A 19123-nucleotide genomic window follows, 5' to 3' on the forward strand; every position below is an offset into this window, starting at 1 on the left:
ATTCAATCACTTCCAAACTAAATCTGAGGTTAACTGTTAAGATATTTACAACAAAAACAAAGACATTATTGAAATGAGTAATTGCAAACTCTGAGAACAGAGATGCCCCGAGGAAACTACCCAATGCACTTACTAACTCGCTGCAAATGAACGAACCCTCCTTTGACAAGAACACCCAACAGTAACTTTTATCCAGAGTTGATATTTCAAGTTAGATGAGGAATATGCCAAAGCAGGTTTTCCAAAAATAAAAAGCAGCTGAGTCATCAAGGTCCTTCAGAGGAAACGAACATCTCTTGGGGGTCATAAACCTTGGTTTCTGGCTGAAGGGGTGCAAGGATGGAATGAGAAAGGGGTGTGCCCACCAGACACCGGAGTAAGGCTGGGGAAGGCCAAAGTTTGCTTCCTTAATTATTCGCAGAATAGATGTAGTCATACTAGCTCCAGGACAGAAAAGCTAGAAGCTATGACCCGACCCTGGCTACCTGGGGTGGGTGGGAAGCATGTTTAGGATGAAGATCTCTTAAAGGAAATATCTGAAGCTCCTATGGAAAGATTTTCAAAGATGCCCAGTCATGATGCTTCATCCTCTCATCCAAACTCTCCCACCCCCCAATAAACATAAAGTGGTAAAGAAAGAGGGGTGTGTGTGTGTGTGTGTGTGTGTGTGTGTGTGTAGCCTTGAGGGGAGGGGTGGGTGGCTTGCTTGCCAGGGCCTGCAGAAAGCGATGTGGATGGAGGCTGGCACGCATCCCTCCTTTCCTCCCTGCGGAGCCATCCCCGCATGCCTCCCTGTGATGTCAGTGGAATCCTGAGCCCGTGCCCGCTCCCCTGCTGGGAGAGGTGCACCGGGCAGCTGGGCAGGGCCAAGGTGTCCCTCCAGGACCCCAGCGGGCGTTCGCTCTGGGAGGGCGCGAATCCCCAGCAGCTGGCAGCACCGCCCCCGCTGGCCCGCGCCACGCTCCGCCCTGGCCGCCGCTCGTCCGGGCGCGGGGGTGCGGGGAGGCGGGAGGGGGCCCGGTTCAGCCTGATTTACGGCTCTGCTGAAAACCGCTTCGCTCCCGCAGCAGCAGCACCGGCCGCCGCCGCAGCAGCAGCAGCATTAGCCGCAGCAGCAGCAGCAGCGGCAGCAGCAGTGGCTGCAGCAACAAGTCGGGTAAGTGGCTGCCCCTGAGCTTTGGTGTCTGCGGCCCGGCTCCGGGGGCGCGGTGGAGGCGACTGGCAGTGGGGACTGGGGCCGGGCGTTGGGTCCTGTCCTGCAGCACGGCGAGGTTTGGGCTTCTCGGCCCCCACCTGCAGGAACTCACGTTCCCACTCTGGCCGCCCAGTGCTAGCACGCAGCGAAGTGGGGGCGGGGAAGAGCCAGGACCTCCCACACCCCCAGGCATGGTTCTGGATGTCCAGCCCTGCGCTGGGGCTTTTTCGTGAACCCAAAGACTGGGGTTTCCACTGGGCCCTGGAGAGCTTGCCTGCTCCGGGAGTGCGTGACACCTAGTTCTACAACCAGACATGCTAGTGCTTTCCCATTGCCCCAGGACTTCACCTTCCTTCCCGGCTCACCTGCTAGTGCAGGAGGGTTTGCATCCAGTTCCCAGAAAACGGTGGCGAAATGGTCCGTGTAGCACAGGAAGAGGTTCCTGGTTATAAGGGCCAGAGGCTGATTAACCTGGAAGCTTTCCCTGGTTGTCTGGAGGCAATTTGCCTCTCTGCTATTTGAAGAGTTTGTACACTCAACGATTCCCCGCCCCCCCCCACCCCCCCGGTCTATAAGCTTAACTGAGCTCCCTCTTTGGGGGGCCCAGTGCTTGTTGCATTTAAGAGGAAACCATTTCTGGAGGGACTAGATATGTACTGCTTGCAGAATTGAGTTGCTAGCAGTCATCTGTTGCTAGGACTAAGATAATAAATTCGTATAAGGAAACAAGAAGTTCCTGGTATGAAGAGTTATGCTGATACCTACCTGGTTCAAATGTTGTCCATCTCTAAAGGTTATCTTATTAAAGTAGGGTCAGAGAAAATATACTCGCACATGGAATACTCTTGGCCATGACTAAGGCCCCACTATCAAATGATATACAGGTTCCCAAATTTTAGTAAATATGGAGTAAGGGGGGGATGGTGAGAGATATAATTGTTATGATCACACTTTAATTTTTGCGATCGCAGCAGTAGTTTACAAAATTGAAGGCAAAATCTCAGGTTGAAAAATTTCTAGTTGGCATCGTGTGCTTAGTGCCAACTGTGCCCAACTTGAGTTGTAATGTTTAAGTAAATATTAAATCTGTATATATGTATATATCATATACATATGAATTATAACTCAAGTCGGATCATAACTTATATATTATATGTAGATAAATATACATATATGCATATCTGTCTATGTGTATGTGGGACGCAATGTCTGAACCTGTTCTTTGAGGGCCTAATTTGACAGTTCATGTGAGTCTCCTTTATTTTATGAATTCATGCTTATCAAGATTGTATCAGTGACAGAGGGAATTGTGTGTAGTTAGTGTACAAAATTCAGGACAGCAGGAAACTTGAACTGCACTTTTGAATTTGTCTCCTTCCATCTGGCCTTAGATTAATTACTTTACCTTTTTGCTCCAATTTTCTCATCTGTGAAAATAGATTGTGTTAATTCCCTCCCTCACAGTTTTTTAAATCCAGACAGGTATTGGCAGACTTTTATACAAAGGCCGAAGGGTAAGTTGTGCGGGTATTAAAGTCTCTCTCTTCACTTCTTAACTTCGCTTTGATGCACAAGCAACAGTAGGCAATACAGAAATGAGTAGGTGTGCCTGGATTTTACCCAGGAGTTACAGGTAATTAATTTTTATGTAATATGCAAAAGTCATTTGAAATGGCACAAAAGCCTTTGCATTCATGGAGATGAGCAGCCAGAGCCATTTCAGGAGCACTGTTTAAGCAGACATGTAAATCACCTGTTTTATTTCCGCTGCACAGGACTCTCAGAGTAATGCAACAGAAGGCTTTTGAGGAAAGCAGATATCCCTGGCAGGAATCCTTGGAGAATGTTGCTGTGTGCCTACCATTCCGCTGCCCAAGGTGTGGAGACCATACCAGATTTCGAAGCCTGTCATCGTTGAGGGCCCACCTAGAATTCAGTCACAGCTACCAGGAAAGAACACTCTTGACAAAATGCAGCCTCTTTCCATCCCTCAAAGACACAGACCTCGTCACTTGTTCAGAACCCCTGAAACAAGGAAAATTACAATGCAGTGGCAATGTGGTGAAGCAGAAACCCAGCTATGTTAACTTGTATAGTTTTGCACACGAGCAGTCCCAGGACAGGAAGCCTTTCGAGGTGGTGGCAGAGAGACCTGTGTCCTATGTGCAGACCTATACTGCAGTGGACCTGCGTGCAGACTCGCTGGATGGACTGCAGTCAAGTCCTGGACTTCCCACCTCAGACACCAAAGCTTCTTTCGAGGCCCACATCAGAGAAAAATTTAATCGGATGGTGGAAGCTGTAGACCGGACCATTGAGAAGAGAATCGATAAGCTCACCAAAGAGTTAGCCCAGAAAACTGCTGAACTGTTGGAAGTCAGGGCCGCTTTTGTACAGCTGACTCAGAAAAAGCAGGAAGTTCAAAGAAGGGAGAGAGCCCTGAACAGACAGGTGGACGTAGCTGTGGAAATGATTGCTGTGCTCAGGCAACGCCTGACGGAATCCGAGGAGGAGCTTCTCAGGAAAGAAGAGTAAGTGGTGCTGAAACAGGATGCTAACCCCATGCTCTTAGGCAGTCCCTGCTCCCAAGTTGCAGGCAAATGTTAAGCAAGGTTTGGTTGTCATTACTTGTAGGTGCCTTGGCTGTATTTCTGATCGGTACAATTGAACCCAGGAGGCACTTTTTTTTTAACGTATTCTCTGTGTGGTCTGCAACCCATCAACCTGGAAGTCAAAATAGCTGATTCGTATCATCTTGGGAGCTACAAATACTACTTTGGGAGACAGGAGTGGCACTCTCTGTGAGGGCTCCATTCCCCATGCCAAGCAAGGTTGAGTTGACTGGTAAGGCAATGCAGAAAGTGCCTGTTGGGTGAGGCACCAGCATGAGGACAAGGACAAGAACACATGATTCTTATGTTCAAATACAAATTAGGGTCTGTGCAATTATTTTAGCTTCTTTTCCATTTCGTTTCATATGCTCATGTTAATTAAATGTCAATAACTGAGAGTTCATTCTATTATGATTTGAAAGAAGCAGACTGAGGAATCCCAAAGGGAGCTTTCTGATATTGCCATACTCCCATAATTTAAGTTGGGGAAGTTTCTTTTTGTCAAATGCCATGTGGTACTAGAGTAAATCTTTCCTGCTCGCAAAATGTAGATACTGGCCTTCGCAAGTTTGAGATGATCATAGAAGCCATCACTTTAAAAATGATCCTATTTGGAAAAGCATGTCCCTATCAATACGCATGGATTCAGCACAAACTAGAAATGTATGTGTATAGGGTATATTCCAAATACAGAATGTTGGGTTTAATTTGATTTTAAATGGGGATTAGAACTCATAGACTCAACGGACTTCAAAAATTGATATACTAACACATCCCAGAAGGAAAGTTTCTAAATAATTTGAGTTTGATTATTGAGATTGAGTTAATTTAATACTTCCTTTGCCCTCTGGTATTTTTCTACCTGCGTTGAACGTAGAGTAATTAAAACTTCCCCTATTTCATAAATGACCGAGAAACCTGATATATTAGAGCGATCATCGCTGGCTATCTTACTAACTGTTGATATTCTATCTCAAGGGAAAGCCTATTCAACTCAGCTAGATATACTGTTAAATTAGGTAGTGAGAACAGGTATGAATGTGCCACTGATTTATTTGCTTAGTATAGATATTAATTTCTTCTGGATTTTGGCATTTCCAGTTGGGAAGTTAGTACCTGGACCACTTTGCCACCTAGGTGATTAACACCACAGCATTGAAACCATGGTTGATGGGGCAGGTTGCCCTGTCAGCAGAGAAAGGAGTAGAATTAGATATGGGATATTTCACATGTGATGCAAAACCAGTAAATTTAAAAGGTAACCAAAATTTCTCTGTTTGTAATTTTGTATTTCTATAAGTAATCATTAAAGTGGGATTTGAGGTAAGGGTTGCCTAGACCTAGAGAATGGGAAGAATGAAGATGACAAAATAGGTCGAGGATTAAATAGTTACATGTAGTCTAGGTTTTAGGTCTATCTTAATATAGTTAGGTCTAGTGATACAAATAAATCTAAGTCATTGTCAAATATCTAACTTGTTTGTAGTGCTAAGCTCAAGATTTCTATCTGTCACTGTCACTGTCATCCCTTTGCTCATCGATTTTTCGAGCGGGCACCAGTAATGTCTCTCATTGAGAGACTTATTGTTACTGTTTTGGCATATCCAATACACACAAGTAGCTTGCCAGGCTCTGCCAAGCGGCCTCGATACTCTTGGTGGCTTGCCGGGCTCTCCGAGAGGGGCGGAGGAATCAAACTCGGGTAGGCCTCGTGAGAGGCGAACGGCCAACCACTGTGCTATCGCTCTGGCTTATGAAAAAGTGGGCAATATATTGATCAAAATGGCAATGTGTTATAATTAGTCTGGTGTTATTATCTAAGGACATTTGAAAAACAAATGTATCTATGAATGAGCAACAGAGACATTTAACAGGGTAGAAGTTCCCTATTGGGGATGTGACTCAGTGGCAAAGCACATATTTTCCACCTATGAGACCCTGGGTTTGATCCCCAACACCACACACTCACTTACCACCCACCCTCCCACCCACACAGTCCGCATCCCGCCCCACCCCACCCCATGCCACACTAACCTCCGGAGATAGCCACTATTTACTTAGCTTAGTGAATGTTCTTCTTGACCTTTTTATGGTATGCATTCAACATATGTATTTTGTGTTTATATTCTGTTTTCCCAAATGAAGCCATGACATAATCTTGTGCCATTTGTGTGTGGAATTTGCTTTTGTTTTCATATACTGTCTTGAGGGCTTCTTCAGTTTGTTATAGCATAAAATTGTGTCACTTCTTTTGGCCATTGCATGGTAGTCCATGATGTGTCATGACTGGTTTTAATCAGTTTAGTTATAAATATACCTATTTATAAATAAATAAATAGATATATTTATCTTTGTTTTTTATTTATTTATATTTATTTAGCTTTGTTTAATGTTTCTAGTGTGTTCAGTGTTAGTAATAGTGCCTCAGTTAGTGTCCTTAAATGGTTTCGTTCATATTATTTTTCTAAGAATGTCTGAACATCAATTTTGAGACGGTCTTCAGTATGACATTTTCTGGTAGTAGAAAAACAGATAAATGGCTTTTAAAAAATGACACCAATTAAAATGACAGTACTATGGCATGGTCTTAAACTTTCTAATATTAAAAAAAAACACAAAGTCTTTATTTTTCTGTCATCACTTGGCTTTCTTTTTGGCCCATTCCATCAGCTTTTCTATTCAAGCATCAAATAATCCCTCTTTCTGTATATAAAATAGGACTGAAAGAGTCTTATTTACAGCAAAAACACTAGAGTTCTTGGTCTGAGAGAGCAGTTGTGTTTAGAGTCCTCAGTTCCTATACTGTTGTCTTGCCACCTTCCCTCCTCCATGGGCAGGCTGCCCATCTTTCAAACTACTGATATCTGATTGACTGGCCTAAATATCACTGCCAGGGCCAAGCCCTCTCCTCCTACCACACTTCCACAGAGATGCACCATCAAAACAAGGGGCAGCCTTTTGGTTGTGTCTTGAGGGAAGACCCTATGTGGCTAAGGAATTCACCAGAAATGGCTAGATCCTTCCAGATGAGCTCTCAAGGCCTATTTGTGAAAGAAGTAGGTTGTTACAATTCCATTTCAGATTGACTTAAGCTCTGGGGATACAGATGGTAGAATTGATTTTTAAAAAATGAAACAGTTGGTATTTAACATTCAAACAAGGCTCTCTTGCTTATGGATTTTCCCTCCTCAAGTTTAAAAATTCTTTCTTTCAAATGGAAATAAAAGATTCTAGAGCCAATTCTGCCCTGAGGCCATCTATTCATGGAACTAGCTTGAATTGTAGAAGTCATATTTAAACTGTATTACAGAATAAATAGTTTAAATTGGCAGTCTCATTGTACCTCTATAGTGAGAAATTCATATATTTCTGGCATGAAAAGCCAAAAAAGAAGTTATTCATTGTCTGCCTAAAGTCTGTGCAACTTTGAAAGTCCTATTGAAATAGGTATTTACTTATTCAAGAGTACTTAGAGCTGTAGGGTAGCACTGCCCGTAATCATGTAAATCAATCCTACCAACCTTGGGGTAAGGTAACAAGGAATGCTGAATGTAGTGGTAATGGTAGCTGAAACTTGGCTGAATTTGCCACCTAGACTTTGAAGAAAACCGTACAAATAACAGTAATCCCACATTTGACTGCATATTATGTTGCTTGTACGATGGGGAAATCTTAAGGGGCAGCAGGGAAAAGACTGTGAAAGATGACCCCTAAGGGGACTTTGTAATTTTAGAGCTTGTAACCTCTAAACCTTTAGAGAAAGTAACCTCTCCTTTAGTATAACTATCTCATCTTGGACTGGAAAGATTGCTCAACAGAGTAAGTGCATGTTTTGCCTGCAGAAAGTTTGGGTTCAATCTCTGGCACCACTGGGTATAACCCAAAAATCTCAAAAGAAAACACACCGAAAACAAACTAGTGCTCACCCCCCTCCCACACACACACAATAGGAAAGTACCATTGTTTTATAAGTCTGAAAAATTTAAGGCACAAAACAGTGGGATGACTTGCCCAAGGATAACATTTATTGACAGTACTAAGACTGGAACCCAATTTCCCTGTGTTTTCTGCCGAGTCCGTTTCCCATTACTTTATTATGCCTTTGCCAGACTTTTAAAAATGTGATATTTGCCTAAAGCACCAAGACTTATGTAACACGGAATCTGGCCCGTTTTGTAATGGGCTTGCTGCTTTGCTATTTTGAGAGGGCTGCTGTGGTGACATCATTTTTATTTTGGATGAGATTAAAGAAAATGTCAGCTGACATCAAAGGTGCTGGGAGATGGGGATATGGAGGTGTCATAAGTGTGGCTGTGATCTTCAGCTTCCGGAACACCAGCCTGGAGCTTTTAACTCCCCAGAAAGACTTTTAAGTTTACTCTCTGATCAGGGTGGAGCATGTGAGGCTGCCAGCTCTGACTGTGGTGAGGGCCTCTTTACAATTCCACCTATAATTTTCATCCTACTCCTTTGCTAGCTAGGGTAGATAAAATCTTTCCCTTCTTTCCTCATCAGTTACACTGCATGTAATCCAGAGTCATCCAGAAGACAAATCTAGGTTCGGGTAGATAACCTCATGAACCCAGTTCTTGCTTTCATGACAAGAATAGATCAGAAGGTAAAATATATATCAAGCAGATCACAAGGTGCATACAAAAGACATGTAAGGTTGTCGCCAGAGCAGGTAATGTCCATGTGGGCTTCTAGTTGTCGCCATCTGGTCTTTGAAAGTCAAGTTTTACCTGATAACATGCTTTGCATGGCTAAATCCTTTTGCTGCTTCATTACCTCTTTCCCTGGTTGAGTTACTAAAACTCTAAAGACAACTTGGTTTCCAAACTAGATCCATAGCTAGCAAGAAGATCAAGAAAAAAAAAGTTATATGTAGAATTCAGTGGGACAGGGTGGGGGTATCTGTTCTGCACTTTAATATGTTTATATAAATAGGATATTCTCTTTCCTGTGCTCCATGCATTTTAATATATTTATGTAAGTAGGGTATTATCTTTCTGGGCTGTGTTTCTTGCAGCTTTACAACCTAAATTACAAAATACTGGATTTTAAACAAGCCCTCTTAGAGATGACACTGGTTAAATGTGGAGACCCAGAAACATTTTGGAATATTTAGAGCATGTCTTGTCTCCTGGCTCTTTTGTCAGTAACTTCTGCCTTTTACCTCTTTCTGTCACTCTGAGCTGAAGGACTTAGTTTATAATTGTGGTCAGGTATACTTAGAACAGTTAGGAATGATTTGGCCTCCCCAGGAACAGTATGTTTTTTTTTATAGTTCTTAGTAAGAATGCCAAAAACAGTAACAAGTCTCACAATGGAGACGTTACTGGTGCCCGCTCCATCAAATCGACGAGCAACAGGATGACAGTGATACAGTGATACAGTAAGAATGATGGACTCGAGCGATAGCACAATGGGTGGGGCGTTTGCCTTGCACGCGGCCAACCCAGGTTTGATTCCTCCGTCTCTCTCAGAGAGCCTAGCATGCTACGGAGAGTATCCCTCCTGCATGGCAGAGCCTGGCAGGCTACCCGTGGTGTATTTGATAATGCCAAAGACAGTAACAAGTCTCACAATGGAGATGTTACTGGTGCCCACTCAAGCAAATCGATGAACAATGGGATGACAGTGCTACAGTAAGAATGATACCCTTGAGGCTGGAGTAATAGCACAGTGGGCAGGGCATTTGCCTTGCATGTGGCCGACCAGGGTTCAATTCTCAGCATCCCACATGGTCCCCTGAGCACCACCAGGAGTGATTCCTGAGTGCAAAGCCAGGAGTAACCCCTGAGCATCGCCGGGTGTGACCCAAAAAGCAAAAAAAAAAAAAAATGATAGCCATTTTAGTTTATCCAGAGAACTCCCCTCAAACGTCCAATAAGGCACAGGGCTAATGAGAGCAGAGGTATAATGTAGCTCCAAGTATAAGGCAAGATTCTATCCTGTGGAAGCTGGTGTGCTACATAGGAGTTGAACAGGGCTCAGAGTTTGCAATGAAAAGTCCCCATTCTCTGCCTCCCCCTCCCGTACACACGCAGGGCTGGGGTGCCTGGAGCAAGTGGACTCCAGCTTCATTATTTGCCTAGTGGCTGTCTTGAGGTGTTCTGTGATCAATAGCTAGAGTATTTTTAACCAGAGTTATTTTTACCATTTCACACACCTTTGAAGGGTTTCATAAATCAGTAATGTAAAATGAAATTTAAATTACTTGGTAGAGCTTTGCCTTTGGGAGGAAAATCCGAGGTTAAAGTGTTCTGTAAGAATAGAGGAGAAGCATCAATTTAATGCTTACCCCCACTCCTGTTGGAGGTACCTGCCCTCTTTTCTGTAGGTTACTGAACTGGTTTTATGCTGCAGTATTTGCAGAAGGATGAAAAGAAACCTAAAAACCAATTTTTTTCAACTCAGGATTTTCAAGTAGGGAGGCGAGCGATAGCACAGCGGGTAGGGTGTTTGCCTTGCACGCGGCCAACCTGGGTTCGATTCCCAGCATCCTATATGGTCCTCTGAGCACCACCAGGAGTGATTGATACCTGAGTGCATGAGCCAGGAGTAGCCCCTGTGCATCACCAGGTGTGACCCGAAAAGAAAAAAAAAAAAAAAGATTTTCAACTAGAGATGTAGGCGCACATTTCACACACGTGGCCAAAATTAAGCCCTATTTTGTGCTGGGCTTCTGCTAGATACTAAGAGTGTCTTGTGAAGGATCAGGGTTCTTCTGGTATTCTAACATCACCTCTGTCACAGGGTTCACAGTTCTGCAGGAAAGTACAGAAGATCCCCTTCTCTCCACCCTAAAGGGTGTGTGTTGGGGGGGGGGGGCGAGTGGTTGGGGAATTGTGAAGCAAAAAACTTCCTAGCAGGAAAGCCCTAAGGTTGCAGGAATCATTGAAAGTGCATGCCTGGGCAGGGGTGTATGCAGGATGGCAGGAGGCCCTGGTTTGATCCCCAGCACCACATGGTCCTTGAGGTACCACAAGGATGACAACTCCACCCCACACACCACACACACACACACACACACACACACACACACACACACACACACACACACACACACACACACACACACACACACACACACACACACACACCCGAACCAGACACTCAGCAGGAAACAGACCTCTGAGAACTGCTGGATATGACCCTCAGAAACAAAGAAAAAATAATAATTTAATTTAAAATGAGAGTGCAGACTTGAGAAGGGGAGGGGAGGGAGGACCAGGGCCTGGTAAATCAGTGTGTGCTAAACTAAGAGTCTGGCTGAATAGAGGGAGAGCACTGATGCAGGAGCAGAAAGGGCGGGATGTGCATTAATGAATACCAGTGTGAGAGTGAGACTACCGGACATGGGCTGGAGTGATAGCTTAGGGGTTAAGGAAATTTCCTTGCATGTTGCTGGCTCTGGTTCTATCCTTGGCACCACATGTAGACACCCAAGCACATGCAGGGCTTACTCCTAACTTTGCTGGGTGTGGCCCCATCCTCCCCCTCACCCCACCCCAACAATGAATTTTTTTTTTAAGGCTAAAGAGCACCAGCAGATAAAAACAGGCCTGGAGCCATAGTACAGTGAATAGGGCACTTGCCTTGCATGAGGTCAAGCTGGGTTTATCCCTGGCATCACATATGGTCCCCTGAGACATTAGAAGTGCTTTTTTTTTTCTGCTTTCTGGATCACACGCGGCGATGCACAGGGGTTACTCCTGGCTCTGCACTCAGGAATTACCCCTGGAGGTGCTCAGGGGACTACATGGGATGCTTGGAATTGAATCCAGGTCGGCCTCGTGCAAGGCAAATGCCCTACCCGCTGTGCTACTGCTCCAGCCTCGACATTAGAAGTGCTTTTTACAAGAAAATTAAAAATGCCTGGAGGCAACAGAAGCAGATAACCCCACTTTTTTAAGTGGTGGTGTGGGGGTGGGGATAGGATGGGAGTGTTGACAGTGGGACAATGGAAGAGGGAAATGAACACTAGTAAAGGCTATGGTGCTATGTTTTATGCATGAAACTATCATTAACAGCATTGAAAGCCATGGTGCCTAAAATAAAGTTATGTGTAACATGTTATAAAAATAATAATTAAAAAATTAAAGTGCTTTTTACCTAGTGCCTCTTTCTTCCAGACAAGATCAAAGTGACGGGTTTGGTAGTATGATGGAATGGTGGAATAGTGGTATTATGGTATAGTGACATAATGGTATGATGGTATAGTGGTAAGGTAATATGTGGTAGACTTTCTGTATTTCAGGAGACTGGTAGGTATTTAGGGCTGCAAATTATTATCTGAAACTATAATGAACATTAGTTAGTGCCTTAGACTGTAATTTTTTTCCTTTAACAACAAATAGCGTTTTTAAATGAACACTTTTTATACTCTAACGCAAAACTTGAATTCAGAGTCAAAGGTGGTCTGGAATTAGCTTAGATCAGCTCACTTGCCCAGAGCTGGTATGTCTCCACATCCAGATTGTATTTCCCTCTTATTCATCCTTATCTTCTCATCTGCCTCTCCATCTTTCACATTATATTCTGAGTCACAGGGTTGAGAACCTAAAATAAAACCACACAAGGCATATACCCTTTTCTCTGATAGCATCATATTATTTTTTTCTTAGTCATAGTCACCCCAGCTTCGTAATTACATATTTAAGTTTTTGTTGCTTTTATCATCAACTTCTCCTGCCACGTAAGGGATCACTACATCATTCAACAAATGTTTTTGGAGTTACTAAAGAATGGAACAAATAAATATATAGATTTGGCTATATCTTATCTGTGTCCAGTGTACACTGTCCACCCTCGGGAGTTCTTTTCCTTTCTTTTCTTTTCTTTTCTTTTCTTCCCTTTCATTTCTTTTTCTCCCTTCCCTTCCCTTCCCTTCCCTTTTCTTTTTTCTTTTCTTTTCTTTTCTTTTCTTTTCTTTTCTTCCCTTTCCTTTCTTTTTCTCCCTTCCCTTCCCTTCCCTTTCATTTTTTCTTTTCTTTTCTTTTCTTTTCTTTTCTTTTCTTTTCTTTTCTTTTCTGTTCTTTCTTTTCTTTTCTTTTCTTTTCTTTTCTTTTCTTTTCTTTTCTTTTCTTTTCTTTTCTTTGTTTTTGGGCCTCACCCAGCAATGCTCAGGGGTCAGTCCTGGCTCTGTGCTCAGGAGTCACTCCTGAAGATGCTTGGGGGACCATATGGGATGCTGGGGATCAAATCCAGGTCAGCTGCATGCAATGCAAACACCCTCTATCTGGCCCCCATCCTTGGGAGTTCTAAGGTCTCTGGTTATCTCTGAACACAGCATGACAGCAGTTCTCCAATGTACTGGTCTGGGTTGGGAGCCTGCTCAATGGGCTGGAGCTCTTGCTTTGCATGTGGGAGGCCTGGATTCAGTCCCCAGTACTAGATGCTACTTCCATCTGCTCAGTGGAAGTGAAGTCTGAACAAGCCACAGGTGTGATACCCACCCTGCCATTTCTTCCCTTTAATTCTATTTCTCCATCTTTTTACTTCACGTAAAGAAATCTGAGGACCCCCAAAAGGTTTGTTGGGTGTGTCTTATTTATTGATAGTTATGATATTAGGTGGGCTGGAGTGATAGCACGGCAGGTAGGGCTTTTGCCTTGCATGCAGCCGATCTGGGTTCGATTCTTTTGTCCCTCTCGGAGAGCCCAGAAAGCTACAGAGAGTATCCCGTCCGCACAGTAGAGCCTGGCAAGCTACCTGTGGCGTATTGGATATGCCAAAAACAGTAACAAGTCTCACAATGGAGATGTTACTGGTGCCTGCTTGAGCAAATTGATGAGCAATGGAATGACAGTGATACAGTGATTATATTAGGTAAACACAAATATTAGATAATACACTGCTTCTTTTTAAAAATTTTGTTTTCAAAGAGTTGTTCACAGTAATTGTTACACTCAATATTTCAATATGAATTCTACCACCAATACATCTTCCTACCAACATTATTTCAAATTTTCCCACCACCACCCAAGCCTGCACCAAAGGCAGATGCTAAATAATTCATTTTGTATTGCTTGTTATGAATAATTGACTAAAAATGATACAAAAAGTTTTACTTAGAGGAAAGTGTGTAAAAATTGTATCTCATTTTGGAGCCATTAAGCCCCTGTATTACAGATTATTAACATGTTGTTAGAATATATATGTATTAGTATTTTTTAATCAAGATTGATTGTCTTCTACCTTACACCCATCAAATGGGGTATGCTACTCTTGGTATATCAATCCACTGCTTTTTTTTTTTTTTGCATCACACCTGGCGATGCACAGGGGTCACTCCTGGCTCAGCACTCGGGAATTACCCAGGTGGTGCTCAGGGGACCATATGGGATGCTGTGAATCGAACCCGGGTTGGCCGAGTGCAAGGCAGATGCCCTACCGGATGTGCTATCTCTCCAGCCCCTCAATCCACTGCTTCTTAATGTGAAATATTTCTGTGAAAAAGAACCATTTTCCCAAAAGGAATATAGTAAAAGCTTGTATTATTTGTTATATGAGCTTGACAATTTTAATCTTAAATTTAATTGAAGGCAGCTGAAACTTGTTATTTCTCCTGCCTTAAATCTGCTGCAAATTTATTGTTTCAGTTGAAGCAGCATGAAGGAAATCCATTTTCACAAAGACACATGTAGGGAAACAGGAGGATTTTATAGTCTTTTCAGAGACTAATGAATATTCTACTTCGATATTATGCCGAGACTGGACAGTTGTGTTTCTTAAAGTTTAATTACAATTTGAATGTGGAACCGCATCAGTGCATATTTCCTTCTCCCTTACACTGGAATCACTGGTCTGTTTTACACTTTGATTGGATATCTTACTGATTGGAATATAATTTGAAAGAGGTTACAGTTCCAAAATAGTTAAGTGTCTTTCCCATTCAATGATTCAGCAATATTTTTTGGGAAAATAAGTGTTTCTGAATATTGTTGCTTCTGGGGGCCAGAGCGATAGCACAGCGGGTAGGGCGTTTGCCTTGCATGGGGCCGACCCGGGTTCGATCCCCGGCATCCCATATGGTCCCCCAAGCACCGCCAGGAGTAATTCCTGAGTGCAAAGCCAGGAGTAACCCCTGAGCATCGCTGGGTGTGACCCAAGAATAAATAAATAAATAAATAAATAAATAAATAAATAAATATTTTTACTTCTGACTGAACAGGAGGTGAAGGAGGAGCAGAACTTGTACACCTATGCTAGTCCAAGTTTGTTACTAGGAATTTTTATTTATTTTTTATCTAGTACAGAAACACAGTCTCAGTACAATTAATTTTTCCTACTCTGTGTCTTACATAATTTATCTCTTAAAATTAAATCATCAAGTTTATTTTAACTGGCTATAAAAAAAAGGTTGATATGAAACATCCATAAACTGAAATTAGGTTAGCGTTATTGCCAGGTTGGTTAGAAACACAAAGGGCATTAACTTCTCAGCTTCGGACACCAAATAATTGGATAAAGAGAGTATAGAAAAAGATGCTTCTCTTCTATCACATGACAAAACACTAAGACCAGCTAGGAACATTCCCATTAATTTAAAAAAGTTTTATCTAGAACCAGTCGCAAGGCATGACATGATTTAAAAATACAGCCACAGTCATAAATTGTTGAGTTCAGATGTTTTCCTGCTTTTGTAATGTTAATTCTATGAGATTAAGCTGTCAAATACTGTTGTTTTGTATTCTAAAAGCATGCACCCTGAGAGCCTAAGAATAGTAAATATGCATAGAGAAGGGAGGCTGAAAAAAATATAATAGTATGTTGACAATATAATCTCTGGGAGGTGGGATTATAGATCATTTTTTGTTTCTTCCGTGTCCTTTAAACTTTTTATTATAAGGGCCACACTCAGCACTGTTTGTAGGCAAAGGATCATTCTCAGCCAAGCTTGGCCCTAGTGGTTAGTGCAGTTTAATTGGTGCTTGGGGACCACCAGGGCCACCTCTGGCATTGCTGGGATGGAGGGTCTGAGGAGCCCCTGCCTGTAGTGTGTGTGTGTGTGGGGGGGGCGGGATTGAACTCAGGGCCTTGAACATGTGTAGTCATGTGCTCTATTAGAGTTATCTTCCCAGTCTCTTCTCTGTCCCCTTAAAATATTAGTTACTACAAATACTGTATTTTGATTGCATTCAATGATGGGTTCAGGGAAGACAACTGAAAGCTGAGTCAGCCCATACCTAGTTAGATTTGGTTTTCACATTTCCCATAATAAATGAGAAATATGTTTAATGAGAAAAACATAGTAAAGAGTATAAACCAAAACAAATTGGGAAGAAGGGGAAAAAGAACCCAGAAAACTCTTCTCTGCTTTTGTTTTTGTGAAGAAGTTATGGTGTCTCGGTTGTTTTCCATCTAAGTATAGTTTGGAGGCTGTTGCATGATTCAGTTATGGTCAGTTAAATATCACCTAGGAAATATCTAAAATAGGCTTGCCTCCAAATGAATTGAAGCAATAATGTTGGAAAGAGGAAGGTATACCCATTTCTCTGCATCTTGTTTTCAGTGCTGTATTTGAGTGTGAAGATATTCCATCCAAAGAATCCTAGCCAGAACTAGGATCTAGCAGTGGGATATGAACTGAACTTGCCGTTATCTTGCTGCTAGTTAAGTTTGGTGATACCTAGCATGTAAATGATGGTGGAACTTGAAAACTGGCTTGTGTCCATAACCTGAACAGCTTGAACAGTGTACATCTTCTATTCAGGGCACAGGCGGAAACATCTGGAAATAAACTTGAAACTGGAGGATAAGAGAGAACTCTTTCCCAGGGAACTTTTTTCTCTTATGTGAATACTTCTTAGCTACTAAGAGTTAATGGAATTATTATGAGCTTGGGGTTTATGTTTATCTTAGATGAGAAACTAGCAAAAATAGTTGGGGGTCCTGCTATAATGAGAAATTATTTAAGTGACTCATTATTGTGACTAATACTTTTCTCTCTTCTTATAAATATGTCTTTCCTTAGGTTTTGTAGAGACATTTAACTCAGTACAAAGCATCAGAAAAGTTTCAGCGTGGCCAAGTATCATATGACATATTTCTAGGGAAAAAAACCCAACTGATTATAAAGCATTCTCAATGACTAGTCATACAGATAGAAGAACCTGCAATGCTCTCGGCCATGTTTCCCTTAAAGTCTATGCTCAAGAAAGCAGGAGGCTTACGGGAAAACAAAGATCAGGTGGAGGTTGGGAAGATGCAGGACAGGAGTGGTTTTAAATAACGATCTAGAAAAACTGAGATTAGACTTTTAAAAATTGGGTCCATTCATTATTCTAAAGTGAGAAAGGGAGTCAGCGGTATAGATACGCAAAGGGGCACATGGGTACATGTCTTGCATGTGAATCCCTGAGTTTAGGTTCTGGTCATGCAGAACCCCCGACACTCACGCACCCCCAATTGATGTTTGTGGCCCTAGTTGTTGAAAACCCCACTGGGTATGAACAATACCACATTGTGGAACCCTAGTATTGAACCATCAAGCTTATACCAACAGGCCTATTTTCTGTATTATGACCCTTTACTCTAGAACATCACTAGGGAGTCATCCCCCCTCTACAACTGAAATGAAGCAGGAAGTGCCAAAGAGATTGTTCGACTGGTCGAGCATGTACCTGGAATGTGCAGGGCTCTGATTTAATTTCCAGCCCTGAATGCCCCCTTCACCCAGCATTGCCAGTTGTGGAACCTATAAAAAAATATATACAATTAATTTTAAAAGCAGTTTATGATAAAGGGTGAATATAATCATAGTTTTCATAGTTTTCAGTCTTCCTATGTTTAGTATGTATGGAAAAATGAATGGATGCTCTTTGATACTTGAAAGATGTTTCGAAGACAGGCAAAAAATAACCCTACTGCATCTAGCAGGTAATAAAATTAGGAATTCATTGGCCACACTGCAGATAGGTGAACATACAAGCAGATGGCTGAAAGGTTGTTCATGAATTTTAAAGTGAGACAAATTGAATGAAGAAAATTGTGTTAGTATTCAGTATTGGTGGTATTAATTACCTGGTACTTGGCCTGGGAATAGGTTAAGTACTGTATGTATGTGTTTGTGTGTGTGTGTGTGTGTGTGTGTGTGTGTAGAGGTGCTTATAAGGATGGCTACCAAAATTTTAATAGAGTATCATGTCATATTTTCTATTAGTTTATAACATATTTGAATATTTTTATAAAGACCTTACAACTTAGGAAAGTTATATATTAGAAATAAAATAAAGAAGATGCAAAATTACAGTTTTGAGATTTGTGAATCACAATGAAACGAGAATTTTTGACATTTTTGTTTCCGTCTTTAGACTATACAGTGCTTCGATGTTGGCTGAAATAGTTTGCCTAGAGGATCTTGGCTATACTCAAGGGGCATTTCAAAGGATGCTCCAGTTTTAGTTGAAAAATATACTGTTGGGGGTTAGAAAGTTGCAACTTAATGAACTCCATACCTGCTTGGTATGTCAGAGGCCCGGGTTTGATCCCAAGTGGGGTGTGACCCCCAAACAACAACAGGAACGACCCCTAAGCACAGAACCAATAGTAGCTCTTGAGCATTACTGGGTAATGGCCTCCAAACAATGTGTGTGTGAAGTGTGTGTGTGTGTGTGTGTGTGTGTGTGTGTGTGTGTGTGTGTGTGTAGGAGAGGGTAACACATTATATTAACTAAGGTTTTCTTATGGCCTCTTGCTTTCTTACCAGGAGCCTTCCCCCCCCCCCCCATAATAGCCAGACTTATAAAATGAATACAGAACTTATTCGGAAAATGTATGATTTTCTCCCATCCCATTTGTAATAAAATCTGACATTGACTCTGTGGGCTTTGACCTGTGAAGCTCTATGTACTTCTCCACTCTTGTCTTCCCCTTAGCCACACAGACCCCATAGTGATCCTTCAAACCCATTGCTACATTCGCTTCACTCCGCCAAGGCCCTTGCTTGCTCTTGCCAGCTCTCCACAAGACTTGTCTCCCGTCAGGGGTATGTTCAAATGCAACTCCATCTAGAAAGTCGTAGATGACTTTGCTTTCTGAAATCGCATTTTCTCTCGTCTTTCTCCCTCTTTCTCTCATCTCCTTGCACTCAGTTTGTTTTCTTCTTAGTACTCATCACACTATACATTTATTTGTGTATTTTGCAGCAGTTGTCTCCTTCCGCTAAAATCCAGTCTCAATGTCATCACTACAATGTACTTTTCTCTCTGCACTTTGCTATGACCAGACTGTCTAGGGCAAAACCCAAACACACTAAGCGCCAATAAATGCGTTTCACGAATGAACGTCTGTCTCCTTTTCTCTACCT

At 42.2% G+C, this 19123-nt stretch overlaps 1 protein-coding gene across 2 annotated transcripts in view; it reads left to right on the forward strand.

Moving 5' to 3' along the window:
* Nucleotides 1-807: 807 nt before the first annotated feature.
* Nucleotides 808-19123, forward strand: part of ZNF365 (zinc finger protein 365) — a 32132-nt gene continuing 13816 nt past the window's right edge. Inside the window, exons 1-2 of one of the 2 annotated variants that reach the window (XM_055139760.1) lie at nt 808-1156; nt 2971-3726. In XM_055139760.1, the coding sequence (XP_054995735.1) occupies nt 2984-3726 (743 nt within the window). In that variant the 5' untranslated portion in view covers nt 808-1156; nt 2971-2983. The remainder of the gene's footprint in view (nt 1157-2970; nt 3727-19123) is intronic. The other variant, XM_004617083.2, reaches the window with a different exon arrangement.

Source organism: Sorex araneus, chromosome 5 (assembly GCF_027595985.1).
Source record: "Sorex araneus isolate mSorAra2 chromosome 5, mSorAra2.pri, whole genome shotgun sequence".
Lineage (NCBI taxonomy): Eukaryota > Metazoa > Chordata > Mammalia > Eulipotyphla > Soricidae > Sorex > Sorex araneus.